Source organism: Hemicordylus capensis, chromosome 2 (assembly GCF_027244095.1).
Source record: "Hemicordylus capensis ecotype Gifberg chromosome 2, rHemCap1.1.pri, whole genome shotgun sequence".
In the NCBI taxonomy this organism is placed as follows: Eukaryota; Metazoa; Chordata; class Lepidosauria; order Squamata; family Cordylidae; genus Hemicordylus; species Hemicordylus capensis.
The window spans coordinates 73938147-73954324 of record NC_069658.1 but is presented as its reverse complement, the minus strand read 5'-3'; the positions used below and the strand labels follow the sequence as shown (position 1 = coordinate 73954324).

At 40.2% G+C, this 16178-nt stretch overlaps 1 protein-coding gene across 11 annotated transcripts in view; it reads left to right on the top strand.

Moving 5' to 3' along the window:
- The window catches only part of TMEM232 (transmembrane protein 232), a 262748-nt gene that overhangs the window by 43133 nt on the left and 203437 nt on the right, over window positions 1-16178 (top strand). For 10 of the 11 annotated variants that reach the window (XM_053292117.1, XM_053292123.1, XM_053292124.1 and 7 more), the window contains 2 exons: window positions 6267-6378; window positions 12022-12127. In XM_053292117.1, the coding sequence (XP_053148092.1) occupies window positions 6267-6378; window positions 12022-12127 (218 nt within the window). Of the gene's footprint in view, window positions 1-6266; window positions 6379-7087; window positions 7241-12021; window positions 12128-16178 lie in introns of those variants that run through there. The other variant, XM_053292119.1, reaches the window with a different exon arrangement.

The following is a 16178-nucleotide window of genomic DNA, read 5'->3' as shown; positions in this document are numbered from 1 at the left end:
TTTCTTAGCGGTGTCTTCGACTGGAGTCTTTCAGGGTGCTTTCCAGATTGCATCTTATTGCTTCACTATCTGTAGGCTTGGTGTGCATTTTTACAATCTGGGTCTTGCATATGGGAACAGCAAGGTGCCATTCATATAGCCACAACATGTATTAGGGTCTTAAGTTGACATTTCAGGTTTAAAGTGTTGTATGTAAATGAAAAAATAGTATTTGCTTTTCATACGTTTGCTATCAGTTTTCAGGCTTGCTCTGTTTTTCTCAAGGTATCATTTGGAGGGGCTTATCAATAGATATATCTTAATCTCTGCCTCCCAGCTTTTGAAATTAGCCCCCCCCCCCCCGTTCTTGAGCAAAGCAACCAGCCTCTGCAATCGACTTTAAAACTTGTTTTCCCTGGTGCTCCTCTTGCACAATAGTACCAGCGCCAATTTTTTATTTTGCAAGACTTCAGTGCTCTTGCACAGATTCACCGATTGGGGCGGGGGGAAGGATGGGAGGGAAAGGCATCACGTCACTCCCCTCCTCTTTTCTTTCACAGGGAAGCACCCTGTGTGCGTATGCAGGGGTGAGGGGTTGCTTCCTCGCCTTCTCCTTTCCCTTGCTCTTTCCCCTCATAGCTTTGGCACAGGAGGAAGTGGTGTAAAATCCGGTAGCTTTCCTTAACCAGCTTCAAAATGTGACATGCTTTGAAGCAAGTTACGGTCAGCTGTTGGATTTTATATCTCTTCCTCCCTCTTCCTCTTCCTCTTCCTCAAGCTTGCAGTCTGGAAACCACCCTGGTGTCGCTCTTGGAGGCACTCTTGGGCCGAGCAGACACTGGGACTCAACAACTGCGTGGTGGCAGGAGGCCACCAATTAGGCACCCATCCAACCAGTCATAACAAAACAAAAAAAGCCTAATAAAGGTTAACAGAGGGACCCTGGCAGGCTGCGCACCACATACCAACTAGGGGTGTGCACGGTCCGGAGTCCCCCCCGGTCCGGCACGGGGGGGGACTGTTACTTTAAGCGGGGTGGTGGTAGTACTTACCCCACCCTGCCACTCTTCCCCCTCCGGCGCTGGTCCTTTGAAAAATCTTCTTGGGGCGGCAGTGTTCCTCCCTGCCGCCCCTGCCCCCGTCGTTGTTAAAGGGTTAAAGTGACTAGCGCTAGAGCGTTGACTGAAGGGTTAAAGTGACTAGCGCTAGCGGCGCGCATGCTCCCTGTGCGGCACGCGCACTCGTCTGACACTGCCACGTGTGCGCCGCATACGTCACTTTAACCCTTTAACAACGACGGGGGCAGGGGCGGCAGGGAGGAACTCTGCCGCCCCAAGAGGGTTTTTCAAAGGACCAGCGCTGGAGGGGGAAGAGTGGCGGGGGGTGGGGTAAGTACTACCCCCCCCCGCTTAAAGTAACAGTCCCCCGCTCATCCGAACCTCCAGACTGCCAGACTTCCGAACCGGTCTGGAGGGCTTTCCCATGGCGCCGGACCAAAATCATGCACACTATTAATACCAACCTGCGAAACCCAAAAGTTAATCCACAGGCAGTCCACTGACAGCAGGAGCAAAGGTGGCAGCAAAGCTGCAAAATAATAATAATAATAATAATTATAATTATAATTATAATAATACAAATTAATAATAATTGACATAGCAATACCAGGGGATAGAAGAATAGAAGAAAAAGAAATAGAAAAAATCACCAAATACAAAGATCTACAAATTGAAATTGAAAGGCTGTGGCAGAAAAAGACCAGAATAATCCCAGTGGTAATTGGCGCCCTGGGTGCAGTTCCAAAAGACGTTGAAGAGCACCTCAACACCATAGGGGCCACAGAAATCACCATCAGCCAATTACAAAAAGCAGCTTTACTGGGAACAGCCTATATTCTGCGACGATATCTATAACAACAGCAACAACATTGACAATAAAATTCTGGCATCCCAGGTCCTTGGGAAGGACTCGATGTCTGGATAAAACAAACCAGTCAATAACACCTATCTGACTGTGTAAACAAGAAATAATAATAAATAAAAAAAATAACCACAACACCCCAGTTATTACAAGCAAAGGGGAAAACACACACCAATAAACAAGGAATAAAATTCCAAACTGCACCCAGTTAAAGCCTGGGGGCTACTGGTACAATTTAAATAAATTTAGAAGGGGGGAAAAAACCACAGTAACCCAGTTATTAAAGGGAACTGGCTACAAGCAATGAGAGAAAAAAGAAACCGCAGAAGGAAATTCCAATCAGCACTCAGTAAAGCCATTGGACTGCTGGTACTTCTTCCAAATTACTGGGGAGGGGGGAACAGCACACACAGACCCAGTTATTAAAGCACTGGGGGTAGGGCTGGCTACAAGCAAGAATAATAAAATTCCAGGCAGCACCTAATTAAAGCCACTGGTGCTGCTCATATAAAATAATAATTAAAAAACAAACACACACCAGATGGCACGGCAAATTACAAGGATTAAAAAACAAACAAACAGAGAGTCAGATAAGCCTCTGTCTCTCCACTCACTGGGGGTCAGACCCAGACCACTACCACCACCACTCTGCTCTCAGTGTTTCTGCAGTCTCTCTCTGATGCCTCCAAGCAGCCCCTTATATACTACTACTACTACTACTACTACTACTACTACTATGAATATTTATATACTGCTCTTCAACCAAAGTTCTCAAGCAGTTTACATAGAAAAATAAAGAATACATAAATAAGATGGTCCCCCATCCCCAAAGGGCTCCCCTGCCCTAAAGGGCTCTAAAAAGATATCAGCAACAGCCATTGGAGTGATGCTTTGCTGGGGTTGAATAGGGCCAGTTGCTCTCCCCCTGCTAAATATGAAAGAATCACCACATTAAAACGTGTCTCTTTGCTCAGTTAGCAAGGAGTTTTGAAACAAACCATACATTTTGAAACTGGTCTCCCCTCTCCCAGCTCCCTCCCCCACCCACAGCCAATGGGAGCACAGTTTCGCATGCTAACACTTGATTTGAATGACAGCAAGCCAGTCAAGAAGCAAGGAGATCTTAAGCCAATTGGAAGTCAGTGTCAGCAACTGAAAAACATGGAGACAAAATGGTGCCCGTGGGACAAATCACGTGAATCAATTCTCAGCCACTTATATTGAACAAAAACTATTTTGTACCACTGTTAAAAAAAAAAAATGATATGAGAACAGGAGGACACCTACAGAAGTTGTCCCTTTATCATGAATTACTGTTGCCCCTAGAAAAGAGGGTGAGATGCACAGATCAATAGAAAAAGGAGGAGGAAGGATCACAGCCACATTAATATGTTGAGAACCAGAGTGTGGAACCCATTTTCTGTCAAATGTCACTGGATGTCTCCTAAGACTTAGGAGCATGGCAGCGAAGGGGAGAAGGAACTAGCCAGTAAGTGAACAAGTGAGGTCTAAGGCTGACTTGACCTAGCTAATGCTAACATACTAAATTCCCATAAACTGGCCTCCTAAAGCTATCCTATTGTGTAATAGGTTTTTGATCTTTGCAGGCATACACATTAAACTTGATGACTTATTTCAGAATCTAGACCCCCTAAGGAGCACAAGAGAACCCTGAAACATTATAGTTCAAAAGAACTTCCTTTGTAATGTGGAACCACACATCTATCTACACACACACACACATCCATATACAGATGCTTCTACTTCCCAAAGGGGAAAAGAGGGTGTGGAATCTGTCACTCAAAAACATGATTGACTGAGACAAAACAAATGGAGCTAGCTCATTTCAGCTTTTGGAATGAACTGATCCTCTACATACATGACATTCTTCTGAGCAGAACTTGTCTCTGGACTAGTGCTATAGTAGATGGAGGAGGCCATATTGGCTGAGTCTATCTGGTTGATGCTGGTAGAAAAAACAATCAATACATTAGACAGACATTCCATGCTGTGAAAACCTATGCTGGTCACCATTTTACTGGCCAAGTTTTTGGACACCATCCAGGAAAAATTAGTAATGACTAAGCCCTATTGAAATCAGTGTGACAAATTAGTTCTGACTAAAACCCATTCCACTATTATCAGTGGGACTAACCACCTGATCTTATTAGGCATCTCTAAGCCTACGGAAACGGACAGGTTCACCAAACTGTATAGGATCAGCCGTGACTGAATTTGCTGGATTACGCCTCTTCTGTTTGAACAAAACTACTGAGAGTCAAGCGTTAAAGAGTTTAAGGAATATGTTTGATATAATCAAATTTGCAGTAAAATTAGGAGAGCCAATTCCAATTAGGAGAGACAATATTCTATATATTAAAAACATAAAATAACCTTTTGCACTATGCATTAACTCAAATAGGGCTTCTAAAATTATAATCAGCGGCTGACATTCAGACTAATGCAAACATATTGCACTATCACAAAGATGTTTGAGAAGATAGTTCTACAAAGTTGGGAGCATGCAATCAGGACTACTGTTGCACATGCTCCTCCTGGTGTGAAACCTATTCTTCAGTCCATGTATGTTGCCGGGTATTAGGCAAAGAATGATATATATGTTAAGTAATTTCTTTATTGATATATTATTAATATTAATGCCTGATACCCTAACTAAATTATTTAATGGGATTCCTATTGAAATTAATAGGATAAGGTAGACATGACTAACTTGTCCTATTAATTTCACTGGGAGTTCTATTGATGTGGTGATGTGATTTTAAATTACTGTTCCTTTAAGGGGCTGAGTATGAGAACCAGCTGAAAGGAATCAGTATATCTAATGTATAAAAGAGAACAGAGAGCAATGAGAGGTAGTCTTGCCTTGGGCTTGACTGACTGCTTGCTTAGCTCCTGATGGCTGTTTTTCAAGTTTGTTTGTTTAGATTTCTATACTGCCCTCCCAAAAATGGCTCAGGGCGGTTTACACAGAGAAATAATACATAAATAAAATAATCTATATCTTATTATATTAAGAGACTGCTTACAATAAAGGACTTTGTGGACCCTATATCTTGTGTGTCCTGGATACAACTGAGTAAGTTAGAATGTCAGCCAATGAATTTCTATTTATACTAGCTGGCCCAGGCTCAGAGCATCTGTGCCTCTAGTTCTCCCTCATTCTCCCCACGCCCCGGTACCGCTTTCCTCTCTCCCCCCGCCCCGCCAGCCACTTTCTCTCCCTGCCCACGCGTTGGCCTTACCTTCTCTGCCACTTTCCTCTCCCCCTCTTGGCAGTTTGCTCACGAACTCTCGCGAGAGCTGCTACGCATAGGATTAGTGACAGATACGTATAAGAGAATTACATAGATAGATAGATAATATATCGGTATCCTATATTATATATTTATATAATGTATGCTAACTGAGCAAAGAGATAGCTTTTTAAAAGAGGTGATTCTCTTATATTTAGCAGGGGGAGAACAACTGGGCCTATCCATCAGTGGCTGTTGCTGGTATTTACCTTGTGTTTCTTTTTAGATTGTGAGCCCTTTGGGGACAGGGGACCATGTGTATGTATGTATTCATTTTTATATGTAAACCGCTTTGAGAACTTTGGTTGAATAGCGGTATATAAATATCCGTAGTAGTAGTAGTATATAATATTAATATGCCCTATTTATCTGCATCTAAGACAATATTTCCCCTCAAGTACTTTGATGTTAGAAATCGGTGTGTGTGTGTTTGCATGCCATCTTAAAATCTTTTCATGTAAATGCAGGTATAATCTGTATTTAACCTGTATTTTTGTCCTCTGCTAATTGAACAGAGGCACCTTTTTAAAATGGGGTTTTTCTTTATTTAACAGGGGGAGAGCAACTGGCCCTATCCATCCCCAGAACAGCATCCCTCCCATGGCGGTTTTTGGTGTCTACCATATTTCTTTTTCGATTGTGAGCCCTTTGGGGACAGAGATCCATCTTGTTTGTCTGTTTATTATTTCTCTATTTAAACCACTTTGGAAACGTTTGTTGAAAACTGGTATATAAATATTTGTTGTATTTGTATTTTTTAAGGGGCTTGTCTTAAATTCAGATCTATTTAGGTAAATATGGCATGCGTCAGCACAGATTATAAGATACACAAGTGCAGAGATAGTGCAACTTCGAGTATCCTGCAGTTTCATGCAACTCCATAACCTTGTCTGTGCACAACTTTGTTCGTTGTACTAGCGCAGCGTAAATCTAGATATTGGCCTTCAGAATTTCATAATTGTATTTTATGCTAAAATTTAGGTTAGATTTATATATGAAGTGCCAATTAAACTGAAATTCTTTATTGGTTGCTCTTTTCTTTTTCACAAATAGAAATCCTTTTGAACTTACAGAAGATTTCATTGAGCGATTCAATGACGCAGTAAAAACAGGAGAAGAAGAAGAATTTATACAGCTAGCTAAAAAAATACTTGCTGGATGCAAGGTTTGTATACACAAAAGTTACAGTACTTCTAAAAGGCCATTCATAAAACATCTCTTGAGCTTAAAATTTCTATTATTGTCAAATAGCTAAGAATTATTTTGCAAATTTCTACCACATAATATTCAGTATTTACTTTTAAAATCAACATTTAAAAAACTATGAAGATCATTTTCATAGCGTTTTTAAAAAATACTTTTTAATTTTATATTGTGTTGTGTTCTGAGTAGCTCGGTTAAGGAAAAATAGGAAATGTATAGAAAGAGTAGGAGTTTGAATTGTCATGATATTTTAAAAGCAATAACTGCTATTTAGCAAACACAATCAAGAACTCTGTGGGACTAGCTACAATAGTTTTTACTGCTATCCAAATGCAAAGCTTATATTTTTATATTCTTGGCAGGCATAAGAGGTTATTTGCATACCATGGATGTTGCTTGCATCTTGTAGTCTGCCCCCACCCCCCTGCCCAATTCAACAAAATCTTTTCATAACTGTCACTCCCATATTGATATCATAGACTCCTTGCTAGTTTGGCTTGATCTGGGGTAGTTCACCTTCTAACAAGATTAGATGTAGATAACGTCTACAGCACACATGAAGACAACTCAATAATGAAAATATTAAAAAGTGTCAACTTCTTTATGTTGATGGTATGGTATTTACTAACAAATAAGCAAGCAACCAACTCTGTTTTATTTATTTACTACAGTTACAAGCCACCCAGTACTACAAAACTGAGAATGGCACACAAGAATAAAAATCGGCATTAAACCAAACAGCAGAAAATAAGCTCAGTTACAGTTGAATGCATCTATCAAAGCCATATTATTTACAGCAAAACTGCTGTCCATGGCCAAGTTTGGTAAGGCAGTGAGTGTTTGTGCTAGGCAGTGAAGCCTGGATTAGGGATGTGGAAATTGATTTGGATACAAATTGATTTGTACTCAAATCTAGATGATTTGGGTGATTTGGAGACAAAACAAATCACCCCTGTGGTCCATTGGATAGATTCGGGTACAAATCGAATCACACCTGATTCGATTTGAATCTATTCGAGATTCGGATCCCTCCTTTTAATTTCCCCAGATTCCCAACTTTCATTAAAAAAAAAAAAAAAAAGCTCTAGCCCTTGTAGAGGTGGAGCAAAATGTGTGGCCACTATTTTTCAAGTGTTTGGATTCTTTGGTGTATAATAACTTTGCCTCAATGAATCCCTATGAGGATTCATTACATACTTTCAAGTCAAGTTTTATTTACCAAACAAGTTTTATTTACCAAACTTTACTAGACCAAACGATCCATACATGCAAAAGGCAAAACAAATTTATAAGAAACTCTATAGATTCTCATTATACATCTTAAAAGCAATATAGCAAAACACACTTTCATTTCTTCTGTTCATTTTAACTGTCTTTTCAACAGTGTTAGCTGTCAGCTGCCATGTGCCAACTACACCCCACTCCGCCTGCAAGGCAGTGGGATACTACTCAGTTTATGTTCTATGATTTTTTTCCAAGTGTTTAGGCTCTTTGGTGTCTAATAAACTTTCTTCATAATGAATCTCTATGATGATTCATTACACAACAAAGAGTCTAAACACCTCAAACATGCCTAAAATATAAGCTGAGTACCCAGTGGCTTGTGGGTTGCGGGATAGTTGGAACATGGGATGCCACTAATTCCCCACCTCCAGCTGCAAAGCAGTGGGGTCAAAATGAACAGAAGAAATGAAAGTGTGTAATGAAGACATCAAAGAATCTAAACACTTCAAAAATACCTTAAAAATAAACTATCTCTCTCTGTGTGTGTGGTGTAGTTGACACATGGCAGTTGACAGTTGGCACTGTCCAGTGACAGTCAAAATGAACAGAACAAATGAAGGTGTGCAATGAATCCTCATAGGGATTCATTATGAGGAAAAGTTACTATATTCCAAAGAATCCAAACACTTGAAAAACAATGACTGCACATTTTGCTCCATAACTCCACTTCTACAAGGGCTTTAGCTTAGCTTTTTTTTTTTAAATGAAAGTTGAGGATCCATGTTAGGGTTAGGATATGGCAACTTCAAATCCCCATTGTTTCCTATGGTGGAAATGTTCAAAATCAGTAAAAACTAAAAAAGAATAATTAAAAATCAACCAAGTGTCCTGCTGCCTAGAAATTTGAGTTGTAGGTGGCACCCATGGGGACCAGCTACCATCCAAATTTGGTGCCCCTAGGACCTTGTTAAGTAGTCCGAATAGGTCCAAAGCAAATACAAATTGAATCTGGGGTGATTTGTTTTGGGCACAAATCAAATCAAAAAAGTTGATTTGTGCACATTCCTACACTGGATAGGAACAGCAGGCAGGGAGAGCAAGGCAAGGAGCTTGAGTCAACAGCTAAAACATACTCATCCCTGTTGAAGGTGTGAGTGAACAAGAATGTTTTGTAACATTTCCTAGAGGTGGCTAGGGTCAAGCTCATATTGGCTTCCCTTAGTAGGAAATTCAATAGCGTGGGGGCCATAACTGAAAAGGCTCTTTTGTGTACCCGCATAGCTTTGGCATAGTGAAGAAATGTCAACATGTCATAGTGAAGAAATGTCAACTTGCTCAACATGTATCAAAGTGAGAGGGTATGTGGGAATATATGGAAAGAGATACTTCCTCAGATGTGCAGCTGTATAAAAGTCTCCTCAGAACTTTGAACCAGGGTTGGAAGCAAATATTTACACAGAGTGATTGCCATGGAATCGGTTGGATTTATTCTGGCCACTCTGTGAGGTTGTTCAGACAACCTCAGCCATTCACTTGGGAGGGCTGGGGGAAAGACAGGAGATTGCTTGCTTTCCTCTGCAGATGAGCGGTGACTGTCGCAGGCTCTGCTGTGCCACATGTCCACATGAGCGCCGCCGCAGTGGAGTTCAGAACTAGGATTGGGAGGAGGAAGTCCTCCCACATCCCAGTGTGTCCCGCACCAGTAGCGAAATGGCTGCTCTCAATAGAGCAGCAGCTCCGCTTGGTGCAGCCACTCCTTCCCCATCACCTTACTGCCCAAAATGGTGGTGGGCTGGGGGAAGCCCAGCTACCTGGTAACAATCACACAGGTGATCACCTGCCAAGGTAGAACAAACCTATGGTTGTTCTACCTAACATAACCTATGTTTCATTCTATCTCGGTAAAACACTGGGTAAAAAAGGTGGGCTATCCTCGACTGGAGCTGCTGGGAACGGAGGGGCTTCCGGCACTCCAGACGACATGAGCTGCCTGGAGGAGCCCAGGCAGCTCGTGTCGTGAGGATGCCCTCTGTATCAATAAATGGAAGACTATATTTAGCATCACCTGAACTTTCCTTCAGCAGAAGTTTTCTTCAAGGGTACATCCATATACTAAAAATTCTAGTAATAAACTCCAAAGTTAAAGATAATGGATGTTGCTGGCCAGTTCCTATGGTTTTTTGGCATGCGTATGAAATTACACTCACACTTGAGTGTGATTGTCATATCACACTCAAAGAAGGACCTTATCAGATAGATTAAAAATCATTGATTGAAATCACTCCTAATCATGAGTGTTACTGGATATACAGATACAGTATAAGGGCAGCACTAGCTCCAGAAAGATGCCCATGTTGTAGATTTATTCAAAGTGGGCTGACTATCTCCAGGCCACTTGAACCTCACAGCTCCATCAACTCTTTCTTGTGGGGATTCAGTTCGTTTGTTTCTCCTTTTGTGGTTACATAACCCAAATGATGTTTTAAGTTCAGAGATATTTCTGAGAGTTGTTCATCCTAAGACCTTTAATATTCAGTCAATTAACTTATTAGATTATTTGATTTAAAACTTCTGATTTATTAAGGTGCTCCCAAATAATTGGATCATCAAGATTTTTAAAATATATATACAAGAACTTACCCTTCCCCACCATGAGTATTTCCCTCCCTTACTTAGCACTCTAGAGAGTCTGGGGAGGGATAGCATGTTAACATTTGTGGAGGTTAGAAATAGCACCAGTGGTGCTTGCTAGTGGAAAATGGACAGACATGCACCACCCTAATTTTGCTTTAGAGGCAACTTATTTGCTTGAAATCTTGGTTGCAAAATGACAGCTAAATGTTGCAGCATCATGTTCCTGTTTTTTGAACAGGCTTGTTGATGTTCTAAAAGCCAAGAATGACTTTATCGCTATTGGGTTGGATCCAAAAGTTCACATTCTCTGATGACAGGTATTGTCCTCCGAAGGAAGAACTCCTTCCATTGGAGGAAGACTTCTTCTGTTGAAGGAATCAAACTTTTGGATCCAACTCATTGTTTTTATAATTCACAAGAATAATTGATTAATTCATCAGTTAAAATTTGTATGATTAATCAACCTCTTTAATCAATGATAGCTCTAGTAAAAACACTAGGGGCAGAAAACAAGAAGATGTAACTGGAAAATGCTTTCTACAAATACTACAAGTTTGTAGATTCTGACATTTGGCAGTCATTACCTTAATATTCCTTACTGAATTGTACCAATGGTAATTTAGACTGAGAAGAGAGACACACCGATGCAGGTAGCCAATGGATACCACTGGGTGAAATTATATGCTGGAATGAAAAAAGCAATAAACAGAAAAGATTGCTTCAATAAATTATGTCCCATTGTTCATACTGTGAACTAAAGATCTGCAATGAATAATAGAAATCAGAGTTCCTGTGCTGAATGTAGCTTTTATTTAAGCAATGGAAATGAACAACTTTAAAAGAAAACATTACTTAAAAATATATATATAATTCAAAGACAGAACAGCCATAAAATGGTTTGTACCAGACATCTAAAATGAACAAGAAGTTATCAAATGGAAAATGATAGTTTTGCTTTGGGTTATCAGGCTAGGAGTTGTTAGGAGTTTCATAAACAGAATGATATGGTTGGAAGAAGTAACAAGCATGTTATAACCCAGTCCTTGACAGTTTTGATTGTCTTTTGACAGGTGAAAATAAAAATGATTTATCAGAAATGACATATGTATGTGAAGGAAATGACTATTGAACATCTGGCATATGCTAATTTATTGCGATATATGCTAGTACAAATGAACAGAATTGACTGAATTGCAAAAAGGGTAGCTAAAAGATCTTCCCTCATTACTCAGATTGGTTAATGATCAGGTGACCACTCTATGCACAAATAGAGAGAGCCTCCATGTGGTAGGACTGTGTCTATAACTTAAAACAAATTAAATTTCAAAGAATAACCTGTAGAACACACATTATATTTTTGTAGTATCCACTGATTTTATTCAGTCCTACTTAGATGGTAGTACAAAAGCCCTTTTCACAACTTGGCTCAAGTTATTACTATGATACAGAGCTATTAATTAATTGCTTCTGTTGCAAAGTACTTCAGATGGTAATAACAGTATAATTATAGCTAAGCATTTCTCTTCTTATGAAAGTATTAACTTGAGGGATTAAACATTGCTACTTTGTTAGCTCCAGCTGTTGTGTTTTGTATCGGGAATCTCTTCACATTGATGCATTTAAATATACACAAGCTCTATTTTAAATATATTGATTTTTGAAAGGATTCTCCCCCCCCCAAATTCAACCCCTTGCCCTTGCCCCCCAACCCCTTGCCCTTACTTCCTTACCCTTTATCTTCCAACAGAGAAGATCAGGCCTTAGCACGTTGGGCTGTGGAAAACATGTGGATATTCCAACAGCATGGATTGAAGCCATGATGTTATCTCACTGCAAAGGAGAAATCCATGATGGTATGTATCCTTTCATTTGTATTACTCCCTTTTTAAAGCAAACGCGGACTGACATCTTGATTATATTTCCAAGGAAATCTCACTGAAATTAACAAAACAGACATGCTGAACTTGTACTTTTAATTACAATGGGATTTCCTTGAGTAAATTTAGTAGGAATGTCAGCCACTATAACATAATGAATATGAAGAAAATAAACTCCTTTACAATGCATGCGTGTATGTGTGTGTGTGTGTATCAATAGGTGGATAGGTAGACATATGTAACATTCTGCATCTAATGACTGGACTTCTGGAATAATTCCTGTGGGTGCAATGTGAAAATAGAATATATGGTTGCTTTTACTAATTTGGTTCATTTCACATGATTAACTTTGTGCAATGCCTGGATGATCCAATCCAACAAAACCTTTTCCTGTGCATTTCTCTTGGCCCCTTCAGTGATTTAGATGCTGACCTGCAAGAGGACACAGTCACATCTCTGGCCCCAGAGTGCCAGCAGGATTTTCTGGGCCCAATACTCTATATGTGGATTAGGATGCTCACCCACAAGAAATACTGGCAAGAACTGCTGTATGGCAAGGATTCCTTGCTGCTATAACAGTTTAGTTCTTATTTATCCCCTTGCTGCTTGAAGGGGGTGTGGGGGGAAGCACCCTCAAGAAAAGTTAGTATGTGGGTAGAATACTGACAAACACATGGACCACACATGGATCATATGCATGTAATTTTTTAAAAAAGATGTAGGTTTAGAAGAATGATTTAAGATGGGAAAGGTTGACAACAGGCCTTCCTCCTCCTCCTCAGTATTTTTTAAAAAAGTAGTCTAGAACTGTATTTTGAAAAGCTACAGCAATTTTCAAGTTGTCCCTCTCTCTTATTCAAAAGTGCTCCATCTTGCTTGTACTCACACTCACTGGTTATACAGGAATGTGAGTTATTGTCTCCCAGTGGCATGAGACATCTGAGTTCTACACCTGGTGCCCAGCTGTTTCTCTTCCCCTCCAGTCACGCACGAATGGAGTGAGAGGCGTCCCTATCCTATGCATGCTTACACAAGTCATTGGCCTGGAACACAATCTCTTTCCTGTAGTGCCCTCTGGTGGCTCTGTCTGGCCCTCTGTAAAGACTCTGACATGAATTTGAAATATGGGGGAATATTACTTGAGGATCCAGTGTTCCCTCTAATTTTTTTCATCTGTGTGCAGAATGAGTTTTGTTATGAGCTTCAGCATCAAGGCAGTGTGTGTGCATGTGCATTGGGAATGGAGCCTTCTTGATTCAACCTGAGCGGGATCTAAAATTAACTGAGTGGACATCAAAAAACGTGTTTTTTGCACATGCCTTAGAGGGAACACTGTGTGGAGCCCAAGGGTATTTGAAGCACCATCTGATTATGAGCAAATAATGGACTTGGGTACAGAAGGAGTCCCCTGTCAATGGGGACCCAGGAACCAGCACCTCAGACCTAATGAGTGCTCAAGCCATCCAGAAAGCCATATTATCAGTTGTCCAAAATGTATTCTCATTCATCTCAGTCAAATATATCAAGAAAATACAGACTGCTGAAGGAAATCCACTCTTCACTGAGGGGCAGGGTGTGAGGTCATTTTCAGGGATTGGCTTTGCTATATGAACGCAATCAGTTCTCGAGAAGATCCAGGTTTGACATTGAAGTGGCATGACTGGGCACCTCTTGAAAGGAGCCTTGTTTCTGCTGGTCATCAGTGCAGACTACTTGCTTGCCCACCCTATGGCCCTGAGAGGGCAAGTATGTGGCTCATGGGATTGAGGACAAGGAAGGGAGGAGTGGCTGCCATCTGCATACTTGCCTATCAGCTCTCGCTCTGGCAAGTGAGCAATCGGGGATGGTGAGAAGAAGGAGCAGCAAGTACCAATATTCTATCTATCTCTCTATCACATTTACATACTACCATAACTAGGTCTCAAAATGGTTTACAACTGATTAAAATCTTTATAAACATTAAAATCAACAGTTAAAACAAATAATTAATATTAAAATCAGATTTTAAAAACTAAAAGCCTGACTGAATAGGTAGTATCTTCAGTGCTCTTCTGAAGGCCATCAGAGATGATGCAGCTCTAACTTTGACATGGAATGCATTCCACAGCGCCAGGGCAACTTGAGAAAAGGCTTGCCACTGAATCACCATCAGATGAACCAGTGGTAACCGCAAACGAACCTCCTTTAACAATCTTAGTTGCCCACAATGCTGCAGATCTTATTGACTGACTGATTGTTAGGTTTATATACTACCTTTCATTAAAATAATCTTAAGGCAGTTTACAATCCATTTAAAAACACAGAACTATTAAACAGCTAAAACAATATTAATATTAAATATCCTTGTATCCAGCTGACTCTTAATTCTGTATCTGGTCAAACTTGGTAGAAAGATACGTGTGCAGGGATGGGGGCTAAGTGGGATCCAGATAATCCATCCATCTCCAAGTGCATATTATAATTTCTACACTGGGGTCTGCATGTTTATATCCTAATGCATGGAGGCTCTGACCACACCAGTCTGTTCAGAGTGCAGATTCAGGTCCTATGTACTCTGGGGTATATGTACACAGGCCCCTGTGCAGAAGTTACAATCCATATGTGAGGACCAGGGTGGGACCAGGGTTGGGATGCAGCCTGCCAGCACAACTCATACATTTCTACTGAGTTTGTCCATTTGCACAGTTCTCCTGATTTGCTTCTTGCTATGTGTGTTGGAAGTCTTTCAGTTCTTGCTCAGACCTTTGGCTTTCAATCACCCCTGCCTGATGTCTCTGCATGACATTTCTTCCAGTTAGTCTCTGCATGGTATTTCCTTTTTGGTTTTGGCTGACCAAGATAGCCAGAATTCAGCCACTGGAAACATTCCAAAAACCACTCCAGATGAAAAAGCCTACAAGAAAAACTGGCACTTTACCTAATTTCTCACATTTTGATACTTAATTTTTGCAATTACCAAGCCATGTACATTCAGCACTCCTCACGATGATTTTCTTTTCAAGTAGCACTGCTTTATAGTGCTGTCTGAAATTAGACATTAATTGGGTGTAATTTAAAATGACATTTAAACTTGTGAAGTAATTTGCTTTAAATAACTACATGTTTTAGGTTTCCCAATTATTTCTCTCAATAAAATAGCATGATACCAAGTTACTTTTTAAAGATTTGGAATTTTTACACTTAAAATGTGAAATATATATAGCCTCAAAAGATGTAGAGCACAGAACGTTTTGTGAAGAATAGATCTGTGCAAATCTTGCACACATAAGGCTCTCTTTTTTTATTTAGAAGTGGCATGATAATTAGATTATCATGATGAGGTAACTTCTGTCTAGATGGTAGAGTGGCTTAGATAGGAAAGGAAAGATTGTGCCGTTGAGTCAGTATTGACTCCTGGCGACCACAAAGCCATGTGGTTTTCTTGGTAGAATACAGGAGGGATTTACCATTGCCTTCTCCCGTGCAGTATGAGATGATGCCTTTCAGCACCTTCCTATATCGCTGCTGCCTGATATAGGAGTTTCCCATATTCTGGGAAACACACCAGAGGCGATTCGAACCAACAGCCTCCTGTGCTCTAGGCAGGTTGTTTCTCCGCTGCACCATTAGGTGGCTGGCTTAGATACAGGCAGTAATAGTAAGAGGAAATGATCAGAGTTGTTTTCCTCTTGGTTTAAGTGAATGGCAAGTGGGGTGATTATAAAAGAGCCGTTCCTTCCTTGTATAAAATGAACATGATGGATGAAGAAGTGATCAGTGATCTACAGTTTAACATGGCTGATACAGAGGACAAAGCAATGTCAGTTCCTTCCTGTTTTATAGATATGGATACTACGTCGTTCTTTGTTTTATGCTTGCATTCCTTGCAAAGTTAAAATGGGATGTCTTTCAATCAGATCGTCTTACAAGACATTTATTGCTTATCATTAGGACATTTGACCTCTGAATTGAATGAAAGGCCCATATTGTTCAGTAGTCTGTGAATACTACTAGTTATATGAATGTTTTACAAAAACATAAACAGTGA